The sequence below is a fragment of the Macrobrachium rosenbergii genome, chromosome 51 (genome assembly GCF_040412425.1).
Source record: "Macrobrachium rosenbergii isolate ZJJX-2024 chromosome 51, ASM4041242v1, whole genome shotgun sequence".
Lineage (NCBI taxonomy): Eukaryota > Metazoa > Arthropoda > Malacostraca > Decapoda > Palaemonidae > Macrobrachium > Macrobrachium rosenbergii.
The window spans coordinates 44717879-44735379 of NC_089791.1; the positions used below are offsets into that span (position 1 = coordinate 44717879).

Below are 17501 nucleotides of genomic sequence, written 5' to 3' on the forward strand. Positions count from 1 at the left end.
CTGCACACATGGAATAGAGATATCTAAATGCTCAATATGGTATTCCAGTACTAGGACCTCAATCAAAGAAGCTGCTGCTTCCCAAGCTACAGTCCCAGAGATGTGATGGACATTCTTCAGGCTGGCTTCAACTTCAAGTACCGTAATGTCTTTACTGCTGCTTTGCTTTCTGATAATCCACCATGAGAACCTGTACTCACATAGCAAAATATTCAGGGCTCCAAAATGGGAGAGACACTCCCCATAAGGCGATTCACTTTTGAACACTGTCCAAGGGCAGAAACAAATGCTTTTGTTCTTACTTGGCAATCATGGTGGCCCCTACAAATCAAATTGCTAAAGTGACCCAGCTCTACAGTGAAAGCATAAACTATTGCGTATTTTTAAAGATTTTCCTGCACTATCCAGAGGCAGAAATTTCAAAACAAAAGAAGAAAGAAATTAGTTTCCCTTATCCCTTAAAGGGATGAACTGAAAAGAAGCAAGGCAGTTGGTATGGAGGCTTTCTTGTAAGGAAGGAGATAGAACTGATGTTGGCTGTTTGATGCCTAAGTATTGGTGCTGAAGAGAAATGGGACGCTGAAAAATTTGTGTCTGCTTGAACAATCAATCCAGTTTGGTGTGGGCCACCAGGAGCTTAAGGCAACAAAGTCCACAATATGGTGGAAGCCCTCAATAGAAGATAAAAGGTGAATATGAACAAAAGGGTCATCTTAGTCACCCCAAGTCCCAGTGTAAATGACTTTAAGTGCATAAGTATGATAGCCTAAACAAGCTCAAGTGGTGATTTGAGTGTTTAAAGTCTGACCTAGTTTCAGGATGAAAATGATTAAAGAGTTGTCACTCATCAGCTTCAAGCATATTTACAGGGTAAGAAGTCAGAGGCATGTAAGAGAGTTACAGTGAAAACACAAACTACTGAAAACAGAGACTGAATAATTATGTTAGAGTGCTTCCTGACTGTAACTAGTATATAGGATCTGAAATCTACTGGCCATGGGAACCTTAGATTAATGGATAAAACTACAGTATTATTTTTAATATATGGTACTATCTGATGAAACTCAATCTTTGACATTTTAAGGGTGACTGATCCAGTTCTCAGAATTACTTTTATTCTTATTTATGAAATAATGTACTAAGTTTAAAAGTGGCAGACACTTTTAACGCTGCTGAATAAAAATGAAAGAATATTTCAATTACCTCTACACATTCAATCGCAAGAGGTGGTAGAGAATTAAAGTACCGAGATCGTCTCACAGCTTCAGATACTACAACATAATTTTGGTAATTACTATCGTAGCACCCACTTGCAGAGGGACGGGGATTGTCTATTACAAAAAATGCCTCAGCAAACCGTTTTACCTGAAAAAAGTAAAATGAAATTCTATTAAGATAGAAAATGGAGAATTCATTGGTTTAAGGAAGAGACAGGGCAAACTACATACAACAGAAAATATGATTATGCATGAGATGCCACGAAATAATTAAAGAGTCAAATTTCAGTTGGTATCTACAGTACTAGCTTTACTGCAAAAAAAATCTAATAATAAATAGTTTAGTTTGTATGAAGTGAGTGGATTTTTAAATTTGTTCTGTCTTTCAACAAAGTGTTCAAACAATATGCAATGCAACAAATTATTAGCTAGCAGAATAGTATAACAAGCCCAATTTCATCGGAATCATTTTCTTAAAGTACTCTGTGTTTATAATTAACAGCTGCTCTATTCTCTACTATAAAGTACAGTAGCATGTACTGTATATCATACAGTAACTGTATATGAGTTAACAGCTTACCCTCTGAATGTGATGTTGGCGAGCTAAGTACTGCCTCACTGGTTCTGAGCTCATCACAACACTGAGAAAGTGTTGCCATAATAGTATATTCTCTGCACATAACTGTGCTATATCACTGTTGGCTACAACTAAGAAATCCTCCTCACAATCGACAGCCTGCAATGTGTTTTGGTATATACAGTATGACACTTCAAGTATTAGTATAATTTTCATCAGTACATAAGGTATAGTATCTATATTCAATGAATCAAATACAGCACAGCAGTTATTAAAAAGTTCAGCATGCTCAGGACGAAACTGCAAGGTTTCAAAAGCTTTGGCTCACAATCAACAGAAATAAACACTTGCAGATGATCTTATAACTTTACCTTAAAATATCCAAACAAACACACCATAATAATATAATTTAAGGCTAACTGCTACAGTGAAAGACATGTAACAATTTTCACAAATGCCTAAGGAATAAGAAGCAATACACAAACCGGATGGAAAGGGAACATGATAACTGACAAGTTATATTTAAAACAATACAAACAATGTGACACATAGAAATATCTACAAAAGATCACAAATATAACAAAACTGAAAGAAAAGGCACTAAAGCATATATGTCCTTTAAATTCATTCAAACAACAAAAATTATATTTAAAAAGAACAAACCTTCACTAGGGGATCAAATATTTTATCAGTTATATGGGAAACAAAAATTGACATTAAAATAGTTAACGAAAGGAAACAAAATACTGTAGCATTTTCATCAGCCAGATTACAATACTGTATATAGTATTATAGAAAAAAAGATACATAATTCAGTTAACCTAATTTTTTTACAGTGCATTTTGTTCTTGCTACATGGTATAATTCAGAATACAATAAACTTCTAAAATCTTTCATGAACTTTAATGGTACTGCATATGAAATTCATGGGCAAAGTCTCACTTTCTTTGTTAATCAAAACGTTATGTATTATACCCACAAAACATGTTTCAAAAATTTCAAGTCAGCACAAACAAAATTAGTAAAATTAACCTGGCAATAAGAAAAGACAGTTCAATGTCCTTGAAATGAATTATGAAAGCTATAAAAATAACCTGAAAAGGGAAGAAGGAACTATGGTACTGAACAAAACAGTTTACCTCACAACTAATACTCAAGTTACTGAAAATGGAAATTTTGTTCACATTTATATTAAACCCAACTGATTCCTATTTTTTTGTCTGTCAGGTGTATAATCAAAGTTAAGCTAATTGGTAGCAATTAATGGTAAATATCCACTAAGTAAGGAAGGTGACTGGCAGTTTTAGGGAAAAAGATTTATTAGTAAAAATCACAACAATAAGTAGGGTAGCAGTGGCATGAACAGATAAAAACAAAATAATTCCCTTGTCAGCATTCATAATATGCTTAATTCTATAACTCACATACCCAAGGAAGCAAAGAAAAGCAATAAATGTTATGATGGCTACACTGCAAAAATAAAAAAGTGGGACTTTGTAGTTTCTTATTTTTAGTGTTGAGCTATGAGCTTTACAACATCAGTGGACAAACAAACATACACAGTCAAGTAACTAATGGACTATACTATCATTAGGTGAGAGAATGTACAGTGTACAATTAAGTAAGCACTTTCGAATAGCTGACTCAACTGGATGCACTGTAATTTAAGCATAGTACAGTACTGTAAATATCAAGTGAGTTAAGTAACTTAGGATAGGAGATTAAGACAAACATATTCATAATGCATTACAGGTAACAATGTTAAATGACTGTAAATGTTACTAATATCAAGGAGAGATGATATTGAAAAGAATGACAGTCTGCCTTTAAGGCAATTCCTTTTAGAATCCACAAAAAAGGGATTTTGACAACGGAAAAATCTATTTCTGGGAGAAGACCTGTGTCACCCAGTGAAATGGTTCCAATAGCACACATTTCTAGGTATAAATATTGCTAAATATACCAGAGAAAAAAGCTATCCATAATGCTAGGGTTACTACCCCTGGATCGATCACCACAATGGTGTCGGTATGCACTAAGACTACTGACTGATGACCTGACTCCTCAAGTTATGATCCATGCTTTCAGTCATATATTACAGCATTTCTGACCCAAAGTTCTAAAATAGTTTGGATAATTCATCTAGCATATAAATAATATACAAATACCATAAAGAACTCGGGAAATTATCCAAAAATCTTATTATCTATGAATAGTTTTTTTTAACTGGGTGGGAAGTCATTCCAATCATTGAAATTTTACATATTTCTGGTTTCAAGGTATTTTGGAATAAAAAAAAAAGAGAGAAAAAAATATTAGGTTATTCTGAAATACACAAAGCAATTTTAATTTAATAGGATAAATAAATACGGGACTGTTTGCGTTCAGGTATTACAGGGTAAAACCAGACCTATTCTAAGTGGGATGTTTTTGGCAATGCCAAGCACAGTCTACCTGAGGCTGGGAGGCAAAAGTTAGAAATGACAAGTAAATAAAACAGGTGTGGTAAGCAAAGTAAAAAGACCAGCTAGCAAGGAGGGAGTGACAGCCAAGGTCATAAACATCAAAACATGGTTATGCTAAAAATAAAATCCCATAATGATATATGAAGTTCAGTGCCAGGGGTTACAAAGTGCTGTATAAATAAATTTGGTTCCAGCACCACCAGTGACAGTGAGTGAGGAGGGGCCTTGCAAAATTCCTATCTTATACAAAATGGGAGGCACAGATGTATGTGCCACTATCTTAAAAAAGGGGTTTGAAAAGGAACCCTTGCATTAATAAACTGCACCAAAATGTGGATTAAAAACTGAATGATACATACAGGGAGAGAACAAAATGCTGAGCTATAAAAGAAACAGGTGAGAATCACTTGGGACCCTGCATCATTATCATTAAACAGTTTAACTAGATCACTAATTCAAAATTACCAACTCCTCGGACTAACTGTGAGAGCCCAGAATGTCAAATAGGGTCCTCCCCTACACATATAGTCTTAAAGGAAAGCCTTGTGGTGACCTATAGCAAGCATTTGGCAAGCTTTAGCTTTAAAACCCAATATGTTTAGAGGGCTCTTCAATTGAGGAAGATAGCCAGTTAGTCTTGTCCTCCCTCTTTGAGGAATGTTAGTTTTGTCCTCCGTCTTTGAGGGATTTTAACAATCTGATGTACCACTTGGTATGCAGTGACATAGGTGATTGCACCTTTTAACCACTCTGACAGCCAAGTCACAGCTTTCTATTTCACAACTAAAATAATGCAAAACAACTGAATTATTCATTATTTTAATAATGTACAGTACAGTACCTACAATTTTGCCTGACCCAACCATTAACATTGCTGCTTCCACAGCACTTCTTATTATAGGATGCCTCATGATATCTAGATTCCAGGATCTCCTACAGGAACTGCTTACATAATGCCATATACCTATGCTTATTATAAGTTAGCCCTAACTTGAACGAAGCAAATATCCCTAATCCAAATCCTGGGGCTGTCAGCCGTATGATCAAATTCTTATAACATGCAACCAACAAAGCTGCTAACTGGTGTGTGTTGCTGAAACCAGTGGCATACTATCCCAGAGATATTAAATTTTAAAGCATTACTATCAGACAGTGAAGTGAACCCAGTATGACTTCTGAAAAATAAAGCATATGAACGGAAGTCAAGCAGTCTCGGACATCTTTGTTGATCTGTTAGATGAGCTATTATCTCCCTTGAAGCAGAGATTAAAGATTCAGTTAAAATCTTTGGGCATCCTTGCTTCCAAGCAGAGCCTCCTTTATTTTTTACCCTTTTCCTCAATATACTGGCCACATGGTATAAAATAGAATTGAATATAGAATTTAGGCCAAAGGCCAAGCACTGGAACCTATGAGGTCATTCAACACTGGAAGGGAAATTGAAAATAAGAAGGTTTTAAAGGTGTAACAGGAAGAAAGCTTCACAGTTGCACTACGAAACAACTGATAGAGAGGGTAGAAAGTCAGGTGGAAGACAGAATATCTGAATGGAGGTAGAGTAATAAGAATGAAAGAGGTTGCAACTAGGGGCTGAAGGGATGTTGTAAAGCCCCTTAAGTAATGCCTACAGTGCACCACATGAGGTACACTGACAGTACTAACCCCCTATGGGGGGCGCCACATGGTATATAGCAAATTCTATGCCTTACACCTGTCCTAAGTTCAGATCACGGTAAATCTAGTTTTAACTTCAGATACTAGGCTTCAATTAGGTAGAACACTATAATTAATCAATCCACTTTTTTTTTAGATTCTGTCAAATTTTCAATAAAAAAAATGCTTCTGCCATCTCTTTTTACTTCATAAAATGAAGTCTAAACCAACTCATATCTCTGTTATTTTGTCAGTTTCCAGTACAAGCAATTTATTCCATGATTTCCCAGCATGAGGATCTCAAATGCTAGACAACTGACACAAGTACAGTTCTCTATGGGTCAATGTACTTTTTTCTTCTCTTTTATGAGTAAAAGACAAAAGTTTACTGAATTATTATGAACACTACCATCATAATACAGTACTGTACATATGTTCATCAAAGTACTGTATGAAGTTCTGGAAGGAACAACTTTGTAAATGTCTTTATTGTAATAGTATGGTCATTGTTCATGTTACAAGAACAAACAAACAGTTTTCATGAACTGGCATATTCAAAGTTAGATCTCAGATAATAATAGTAAAGTATTATGGTGCAGTGATCAAATGTAATATATATGAAAATCCTGCAATGAATCTTTTCCAAAGACATTTAATTTTGATAACATGGAATGTTGTGTAGTAATTTTACTATCCTAAATCAATTAAAGAACTGTCATCAATTTAAAATTTCATCTATATGACTTCCTTTCGACAATATGACGCAATCATATAATTTCAACAATTAGGCAACTTCATTCAGTTTTTCTTCAGAAATCTTATGTGTCTTGTTGTTGAATAGAGCAATTCACATGATCTGGTTTTTTTGTAAGAATCATCTTTATTCTATGATACCTTGGCTTTTGGTGGTAGGTGGCAGTGAATTACAGTACATGCCAAGACTTGCACTTTGGGTGCATGATAGTTTTCTCACTAACTATTATATAAGCTTATTAATATTTTTACTATTAAAACTGTAGTTGAATATCAATACTTGGAGTGCAAGCTCATTCATAAAAAATATGGAGCTTTCTAAAAGCCTCTGTATGGATGCTGGTTCTCTCTTATGTTTTTAATAAAGCTGAAATCTTTTTATGCCATCCAGATGATTGATACCTACATGGATGGCTGGTGAAATTTTTGACTTCCCTAAAATAATGGCTGCCCTAATGCCAATAATATGTTTTCCTTTTAAAGTCAAACATATAAATGTACTCTCAAACTATGGAAAGCCTGAAATCAGATTTTACTGGTCATCCTATCTGAACCACAGCTTTGTCAATTCTGTAGCTTTTGTTTTGCTTACAAGCGCTCTTACGTTGTGAATCAATATATCTACAGGTAATTTACTTGAGAAGGAAATAAAGCTTCATTTGCAAAGGCAACATGCTTATCTGAAATAACAATAAGTAATAAATAATACAGTCCATGAATAGTATAAGGTATCATACCACCTTGTTAATCTGGATGAACTGGGGAATACCCTGTCCAGATATGGGAAATGTTCTGATTACATGTAATATTTTTTAAATACTGTCATGTATGACACTCCATAAAAAAGTAAATTAAAATTTTCCTCCAAAACAACCATTTTAATTCTTTTATTCATATTATTTATTTTAAAATATTAAAAAAACTTTTTTTGTCACCATAAATCCATCACTCATACACTGCCCATATGTGTGGTACAGGATTTTGAATATCCCAGACACTGGAGTCTTTTATATAACAGACAGAAGAAGAGTGTGGTAGTACTGCACAAGCCCCACCTAGATGTTCATGTTCAAAGCTGCCACACATATTGTTTATAAACCTGTTAATAGCTGGGCAGGGCTGAAAGACTGCCTAATCCTTATTCCATTATTTCTATAGAATTTAGCTGGATATTTATAGTTTTTGATGTCAGTAAATTAAGTTTAATGGCATCTCAACTCAAGGAATTCATGTTCTCTTCTACGTAGAACTTGATGCAGTAGCACCTGACGCACATGATTAACCTGGCCCATTTTCTACTGCAAAAACCACAGCAAAACATGTGCTGACTTTACAGCCCAGGCCTGAAGATATTTCACTGCCAGGACAAAGTTATCAGAGATCACCTTCCAAGGAGGAACCTAACTATATTCACAATGCATTAGGAAGTGCATAGTCAGCAACTTTCGGGTATTGTGCATAAGTGTTTCTCCTCACCCGGAGCTTTTTCTTCTTACAGGGATAAATACGCTCCAGCAGTAAGGACGACCATCGTTCAAGCTACATTTGGAAGCCTTAGAGACTGGGACTGCTTCAGGGGTAAGCTCTCTTACTGCCTAAAGTAGACTCTTCAGGGCCATAATTGGGACCATGTCATTCTTCAGCCCCAACTAAAGAAAGCAGCAGTAGAAGTGTCTGCACATGGACTAGGCTTATGACAGCAATGGTAGCAGTGCCTGGACCTATCATTAAGCTCCAAAATTGCAAGACTTTTACCACTCTGGTTCTTGTTTTGTTCTCATTTACAATTTCCCTCTCTTGTTCAATGCCTTACACTGACCAGAGACTTGGGGTCTCTTACCTCTCTTAGTCCCCAGGGTCTCTCCATAGATCCAGAAGGTAATACAGTAATCAGTATTTTGGGCCGATAAGCAGCTTGAACTCGTAAATAGTGATTCAAGTCTATACCAATGATAGATCTGTGGTGAAACCAATCCAATTTTTATAAACAAAATTGATTTTGCCCTCCTCCAAGCCCCACTCAGTTTGCAACTAACATTCCATACATATGAAAATGTAACCTGCTATGAACCTGTGAATCTAGGTGGTGCTTATGCAGTTCTACTGCTCATCTTCCATCTACTGGACTAAACACTGCAGTGTTTTGGATATTTGAAGGCCACAAATTTAGGCTGTATATGATTTACAGGTTTTTTCATGATTTTGTATGGAAAAAATTATTTCTGTATATAAAATTTGATTATACATTTTTGGTTAACTCTGATTAAATGATTTTTACGAAAAATTAAGTAAAAATTTTTCATTCATAATCATACTTAGTGTCTTTGATTTATTTGTATTTTAAATTTTCATATTTAACATGCTTTCCAGTCTACTTCAGTGTGTTATTAGATTACTTTTGTGTGTATGAGTTTTTTTGTAATATATACATAGTGTATTAAATTCGAAAATTCAGTATTTTACCTGTGACTATTTTTAATGTCTTATTTATTTATATTTTTACCCTCTACATTAGTTTAATATTACTTTTAATATCTTAGTGTTTTATACCCAATGCTGTGTTTTATTTTTATGTACTTATTTCTACATTTCTGATAACAATCTGATAAGACATACATTTCATTTTATTGCATTTTAATAATCTACAAGCATTTTTAGTACTTTTAACTGTGTTTTTAAAGCTATGGTTGTATACATTTGCCATTATTAATCTACCCCTTTAAAAAATTCTAATTTCAGAATCTGTCCAAATTATTACAGATTCTGGATATTCAGATTAACAAGGTTACACTGTACCTTCACATAATGAAACACAGTCACAAGGTAAAGAGAAACAGTTACTCTTGATTAGAATATTCCAAAATGGATGACCTCTCTAGTACTTATGTTCCTTTAAACTTGATTATGTGTTCCATTTAATTTTAGACAATAATTCATTCAAAATAACTAATTACCCTTGTTCTGTCATTATTCCGGCGATCAAAGCGGGGAGTCTGACCCCCAATTAGCGCGAAGTAACATTCCTGAGAGCATGCAATAATAGAATTTTCTTCTGTAACAAAACTTACAATGTCTCAAATTCTGTCCCAAAGTCTACACAGCAAAAAGAACAAAGTCAGGAATATTGGTAAGTTAAGTTTGTGTCCCATTCTGAATCTCCTTACTCTTGTGAATTGGTTAGACCAATTTTAGGAGTTACCATTATCAAAGCATTTAGAGTAAGTACTACAGAAAAATATAAATCACCTGATCTGAAACAAACAGTACCAATTACAAACTCACTTGTACTGTGAAGAGTTAAGCAGATAAATAAAGTTTGTAAACCATATATGCAATATGGCATTAAACCAAAAATCTCAAAGAATTTCAAAGCAATGTTTAATTGTTTGTGGATTACCTAATTTTCCTCCTGATACTAATTTACATTAATGATTATACATGGATGTTGCATGAATTTTATATTTTCAGATAATACTTTTGCTTGGACATTTACACTTGTGTAGCAAACACCTACTAGAGCAACTTGACTGGGTTAGCCCATCAGACTATCCATGGCTTTTCTAAAAAAAAATACAGTCCAACCATTTTTGTTTATAACCAAGTATACTGTATTACTTTATTCTGTTAACGAAGGATGTGTAAAAACCAGATTTCTAATTTTCCTGTTTTTATACATGGCAAGAATGGAAAACAGTGTTATTATTGTCAACTAGAAAAGTGCCAAATAATATAAAATTATAAAAGAAATGAATATTTCGATTCGCATAAAAATCAATACTGTATTACAAACACTCCTAAGTTCCCACCGAAGCATTAATAGTAATGTACCCTACTCAACAAATAAAAAATCAATATGGCAGAAAATTTTTTTACTTCTGTAGTTTGGAGTTGTCATTAAAAGGTATTAAAAGCAGATAATGATATTCTTCCTGTTTTACTTAATCAGTTGACTAAAGTAACCAAGAATTCCCTTATCAATCTTCTTACATAAGATATCTACTAACTAATTTAAATATAAGAGAGAATGATAAAATTTTTTCTACACCCTGGCTACATATTATAAACTAACAATGTTATTCTTTACAGTATTGTATGGATAAGGAACTGGTACAATGTTGCAGCTCAAAAAAGTGTATGCTGTAAAGATATTTAGCATCTTTTAGTAACAATATTATCTCTTGCAAACAAATAATAACGACCACTAGTTAAATAATGTATTTCATTATACACATACAGTATATCACCATTACTTGCAGGTAAGCATTTGTAACCATGACAGATGCATACCTGCCTTTTTCTTTAGTCTCCCAAGATGGAGACTACCTTTTTAGTATACAGTATATCTAATTTCCCTGCTAGAATCAAACCCATGATCACTAAAGGATATGTCTCTGCTTGTTATAGAATGTTTCTCCTGTTGTTCCTTAGTTTAACTGCCTCCTCATCTACATAATTTTATGAGCACTGTACTGTATTTGTACTTCTTGAGCCCACTAGGAATTGCTATATTTCTATATACAGTATTAGAAAAGGAAATCTTCCCATTCTGGAAAGAAATCAAATATAATTATCATGCTCTCTACAGAACATGTGTGATATCCCAATTTTTTTTTCATATATTTCCAATGGGTCTATACAGTTCTCACAGTAAAAAAAAATAAAAAGCCTCTTGCTCTCATTTGTAGAAAATTTCACCTCAAGGTGAATGAAAAGGTTCTACTGCATTTATACTTCTTTGCAACCCCCTAAAGCATATTCTATTTGAAAGGTCTACACACTTCCTTGAAGACTAACAATGCATTTGGTCACAGCAATATTAAAATATGATTGTTTATGGAATTTGTTATCCAAGTTGAAAGAGTGCTTTGGCAACATTTAAAACTAATTTGTTATTTCTATCCAGAACCTTTCTCTTGAGAAACTTTCATTCAGACATCAAGGTTATTATTTGGCAGACAATTTAACTAGAAAGTTTCAACACTTACAAAGATGTATATCTTGTATTAAATGCTTAATCTTTCCAACAAAAATGTATATTTATATTTAAACAACTGCAGCAACTGATGGGAATGATGTGGTCAAATTTTTGGAATATTGGTTATCAAAAAAAACCAATATCCCTTCTACTTAAGATGAAGTAATGAATATTGCAGAGAATAGAATTTAGATGCAGTTAATTCTAGAGACTAACCCTGACTTACAAAAGTCATGGAGATGTGAACGAAAAAGTGGAATTTTATAAATCAAGCATTTAAGCTTATACAATAAGTCTGGCAGTCATTTCAAGACACCTCTATATAATAAATCATGCATGAAAAGCATACAATATTACAAGAGGGTTTATTTGTAGAAGTTCTTCTTCTTATTTATCTAAACCCTCTATCATCTACCTTCTTGATATCAACTGATAGCAATCCACTCTTGGCCTCTTGTGTGTTTGGTAAGCAGATTCTACTCTTTATTTAGTGCTATGACTCAGCAATGAAAGAAGAAAGCTGTGCAGAGGCCATTAAGAGTTATTCTTTATTTTATCCTGTCATATGTTTCTGTTTCCATACTCTCTCATGGCAAGAATTTTCAAAAGCCATCTGGGTACAAAAGATAGGCTGGCTGTACTGTAGGTATACTCTTTTGAGTGAACATCATCCCAATAAGTACAGTGTCCTGTACACTGATGCTGCGAGTGACTTTCAAAAGAGCTGCATTTTAAGGTTAGCTGCATGGATGTGGCCTAACCATCCCATTAATGTATAAATTTTTGATAGCCACTTGGTGAAATTGATATGGATGAACTTCTAAGTATGTAATCATGCCAGCTAAAAGTAGTTCAAACTATCACAGTGCTTGACTTCTAAGAATAATTGTAAAGGCCACTATTATGATGAGGATACTCCTCATAAGGAGCCCACCAGATAAGTCCAAAAGGCTGCAAATGATGTTTGTGCCAGTACCTGAGCTAGCAGCAACTGATAATGTACCAGGCACTACTGAACCAACATCAGAAAAAAGGTTAATGTCAGCCAAATTCAGAGAGAAGATTAATGTCAACTAGGCAAAATGAAACTGGCCAACAGTCAGTGTCAATCACACAGAGACTGAGTGACTTGTGAGAACGATTTGCTACACAGTGAGGACAACTTTGATATTGGGCCAAGAGTTAAACAGCCAAGGGTCTAACAGGTGGTACTATGTAACAACTGAGATATTAAATTGTCTTGCTAAGGTGCAAATGGTAGGGGTGACCTATCAACATATTAAGAACACAGTTGCCAGACATCACTGAGATTGAAGATCATTCTAAGGACAGGAGATCAGTGGTTAATTAGCCAATTCCAAAAGGTTGTGGAAGGTACTAAAAATATAATGGGCCTGTTGGTCACTTAATTTTGCCTGCATTGGGTGGTACTTGATCAGGAGCTGACAGGCACTGAGGGCAGAATTGAGAAGTGAATTTTGCCTGTATCTTCCATTCTTGTGGTCATTCCTTAAGGGTCTTTTAGCACTGGTTGTTATCCAAAATTTGGCATGGAATCTAATTAAGATCTTTCAGGTCTCTTAAATCTTGAGGACAGTGAACATTATAATGGTTAGCGTATGATAAGTTAGATTCTTGTTCTTGACTTTGAATTGATGATGGATAGCCAGAAGCAACTGTCTAGGATTTATGACTAGAAATTATTTGAAATGGTCCTCAATCAAGCATACAGTTTACCAAATATTAGGTATCTTAATCTGTCATCCATAATGAAAAATATGTCTAGCAACACTAAATGATGATGGATGGCTGGTACTATTGTTTATTTATGCAAATAACTGTTATATTTTTAAAAACTTATCACAAATACTGTATATAAATAACAATGCACACAAATACTCCAAATAATTCAATAAAAAATGTCCACAGAAAAAACAAACAATTACATTTGTAATTTGTTGGCTGTTTATATTTTTAAGGATTTTCTTCTTTAATAACTTTTGTAAGATATACAATATATTTATTTACTCAACAAACTACTATTAAGCCAGGACCTTTTACATAGGAGGTTTAGCAGCCTTGGTAGAAGTTTGGCTTAATGGAAATGTCTTCCCTCAAAAAAACTCACTCTGGGTGTGAAAACTTTTTCAGGACAGTACACTTTCCTCTGTTTAAAATCAGTTTTAGTACTGTCTCTTCCTCTGCAGAAGGAACAAGATCTTGCTCTTTATGCTCTGCATGACTCAAAAATATGGATTTAACAAGATTGTTAGAGTACTTTGATGACATGTTAAAAAACTGCCTAGGATATTCTTAAAATGAAGACAGCAGCATAGCATAGAGAATATGTATAGAGAAATTTCAACTCTGCCAGTGTCTGCTTGAAATCATCCATTGTATTTTCCCCTAACTTCTGTTGAATTTCACTGGAAAAAAATTAATAAAAATCCTTCACAAGGTTAATATTGTACATCACTCTTGCAGTACTGCAATTAATACCTAAAAGTATTTTACCCCACTTTCATATTCATTCATAACAAGAAAAGTAAAACGAACTGAGCTGTTACCTGACTATTACTATTCTAATCTATTATTTAAAGTCAAATAATCTTGTTACTGTTAGAGATAATCAGGGATTATAATTATGTATGATTACAAAAAAGAGCTTATGTGATATGAAGAAAATAGGATTGGTCCTCTGAATACATAAAATAAAAGGTTTAATAAAAATACAACTCTCTCACTGACCTTTGCTACATCTGACAAATTGTCTACTTTAAGACGAGTTGGCTGTGGTGTAGGTGGTGTGGAAGTCGTAGAGGTACCACCTGCACCAGTATTTGAATTACTACTAGCCCATGGTGGCAATATACCCATAATTGTTTCCAGCTGAGCTGCCAAGGCTGTATGAGCAGCTAATAAAAGTGTACAGATAGTTCGATGGGTAGCTCGTGCTTGAGCCAAGCGCCAAGAAGCACTGCTGCTGCCACCACCACCACCACATTTGATTGTACTATTCTGTAATTCAAAGAATATTTGTTAACAAACATATGTTACAGACAGCATTTACAACCAAGAATAGAATAAATAATATCATGAGCTCTACACAAAGTTACTGTAATGATTGAATGGTATTACCACATTGGCAGTTTACTGCTTCAAGTTTCTTATGGGGTAACTTGTCTTTTTAACACATTTCTCAAGATGCTGCTCTCGTTAATACACTATAAAAAAGACCAAAAACACAGGTATACTAATATGGCAACACTGCAGCTGAGCAATTGGCATAAAGCTACATCTTAGGTTAATGGCAGGTACTAAACCAATTTTACGGGTGCTTATAAAGTTAGCATTCTAATATATGTTTCTGTTTGATCTCTGTTTGGGCTATTTTCTGTTATTTTTTAACATTCATGCCTGGAAATGTTCAAGAATACTTCCCTATCACAAAAGACTTTGTTTCCTCTTCAGAATTGTTTGTTTCAAGTCTGATTTGCAGCAGTTTGGAAATGAAACTTAAGAAAAATAAGTTTAGCAATGAAAAAATGTTCTCTTTTATATAAGGTAGATATCTCTAGATCTCACAAAACAATTCTTTTTTACATTCAAGATTACGGTGCCTTTCTTCGAGTTGCATTAATCTGTTATTCTCAGGTCCAAGCAGATATCTAGCCCTTTAAGGGTCACTAAATTTCTATTTAAAAGACTCAAAAGTCCATTTATATTAAAGGATTCAGTATCTATTCCCTCCAAATTTTCCAGAGGTTGAGAGTGAACTGAAATATTGCACCTGAAGTCTTTCCAAACCCTTTAATAGAAAAGCTTGGACATGATGGGATCTAAAATCAATTTTGTGAGAAAATCCTTAATATCAAGAAGGCAACTGGATATTTTTATGAGAAAACTAGCTTGCTTGTAATTGACTCACAGTTCAAATTCAATCTGAAATGCAAATACTGTTTCTTTCTTCAGTTGGCATTAAGAAAATACCCTGCTCTTTTGATTATTCCTGGTACACATGAAAAAGATTTCTATACATTCACCCTTCCTTACTGGAATTTTCCATTAGTGTCTCTCTGTTAAGTTTAGAAATCAGTAGTCTAAGTTTATACAGATACATTATTGTGGTCTTAATCTTAGTTCTGGTCCTGGGAGATACTAGTGTTCAATTTTGACACAGTGAAGTCAGCTAGTGGTTACCTTTTATCCTCATTCTAGGATATTCAATTAAATTCATACGGTTTCTCAAAAGTGCCATATAAGATTCCCATCACAGTACCTCCATTTTCAACCTCTGTAACTCAAGTTTCTCTTGCAAGGAATGTTGCAACCAACTTTGTATATCTTGGACAGATTACTACATGAATCAAAATACAACATTCCACCTTTAAATATTGATTCTTTCAAGGATCTGTAGTTTGGATACTTATATTATTTAACTAGAGCATCTTAAAATAACTAAGACTACAGAGATGACATGCTAGCCTAGAGGAACCCTACAATTTGTCATTGAAGGAGTAACTTTCTCAAACTAGTAATCTTTGCTGGCATCTCCACATCCATAAAAGTAATTTTGAATAAAATTATTACATTTTGCAATATTAATGCACAGGTAAAAAGAGGACAGTTTTTCATCTGTGCAGGAATACAGTACCACTTTAAAGAAATGGTACACTTTTCTTTACTAGCCCCCTCAAAAATTTTTCAAAACTATTTTATCCTTCACATGTCCCTGTCGCACAACTCTGAAGCTGCTCACTGTATAAATTATACATACTGTCTACTATACACATTCAGAATAGTAAGTACCAGTACATGCTTTGTGGCATAAAAACATGAAAAAGTCCACAGCTTTAGTATTGCTTATGAGGGAGTAATACCTGTACATATAATGTTATCACACTACAACCATTGTCAGCTGGATATGAAACTACCAAACATAATGAGAACATACAGCTGCATCAAAAATGTTACTATTAGATAAGGAATCAACTAATGTGAAGGGAGATTCCTGCTGTTAGTCTCATTTTTACCTAAATACAGTAATTAAAATGTTAAGAAAATTTTGTATAAGGTGCATATTAGAGAAAGTATTTAAATACCTGTTTCACTTGTAAAGAAATACTTTTCTGTATACATTACTGTACTAAACTAAAAATAATGGTACCAGTGATGAAAACAACTCAGGTTTTATGAAGCAACACATCTTTAAGGTAGTATCTGGACAAATACTACATTAAAACACTTACAATATGCTAAGTCCTACAACAATGAGGAATTGCCAGAGATTTCTATGAATGGAGGCATTTAACATTCTGTACAATTTGGATTATTCAAGGATGGTTGTAGGACTGATCTACTGAGTGTAATCCTTTATATTTTTAGTCTAGTAACATACTTTAAACCATGTGATACTATTCTTATATCTGTCTGGCTGTGATGGCAAGATTTTCAAGAGAGGAAGATCAAGTCGACGAACTGCTGAATTCTTGGCCAAAAACTGAAACTGTTTTGTGATAAAAAACAGGAAGTACATTGTTCCATACAACTCAAGTAATAAAAAGTAAACTTAGTTTAGTTCCTCTCAGCATATTCTGATGCTTAAAAAACATAGATGAAACCATATGGCAATATCACTAATATTCGTTTCATTTAGTACTAATTATCTTACCAACCTCTAAATTATTATCCCATCTCAATTTGAAAGTTGGCAAATACCAAAATCAACATTCATGGTTACTTCAGTTCCTTTGTTTTGGTAACACAATATGCTACAAAACCTGACACTTTTCTACATCTTTTATAAGTTTGGAACAGCTTATAGAAAACTTTATTTTGGTCACACAATATGGAACAAACTT

The 17501-nt window shown here is 34.0% G+C and overlaps 1 protein-coding gene across 10 annotated transcripts in view; it reads right to left on the bottom strand.

Annotated features, from left to right (window-relative positions):
- LOC136833353 (protein FAM135A) overlaps positions 1–17501 on the bottom strand; it is a 302262-nt gene that overhangs the window by 15327 nt on the left and 269434 nt on the right. For 3 of the 10 annotated variants that reach the window (XM_067095370.1, XM_067095371.1, XM_067095369.1), the window contains 5 exons: positions 17039–17146; positions 14389–14658; positions 9620–9688; positions 1798–1953; positions 1204–1365 (listed from right to left, as the gene is read on the bottom strand). In XM_067095370.1, the coding sequence (XP_066951471.1) occupies positions 1204–1365; positions 1798–1953; positions 9620–9688; positions 14389–14658; positions 17039–17146 (765 nt within the window). The remainder of the gene's footprint in view (positions 1–1203; positions 1366–1797; positions 1954–9619; positions 9689–14388; positions 14659–17038; positions 17147–17501) is intronic. The other 7 variants (XM_067095375.1, XM_067095373.1, XM_067095372.1 and 4 more) reach the window with 3 other exon arrangements.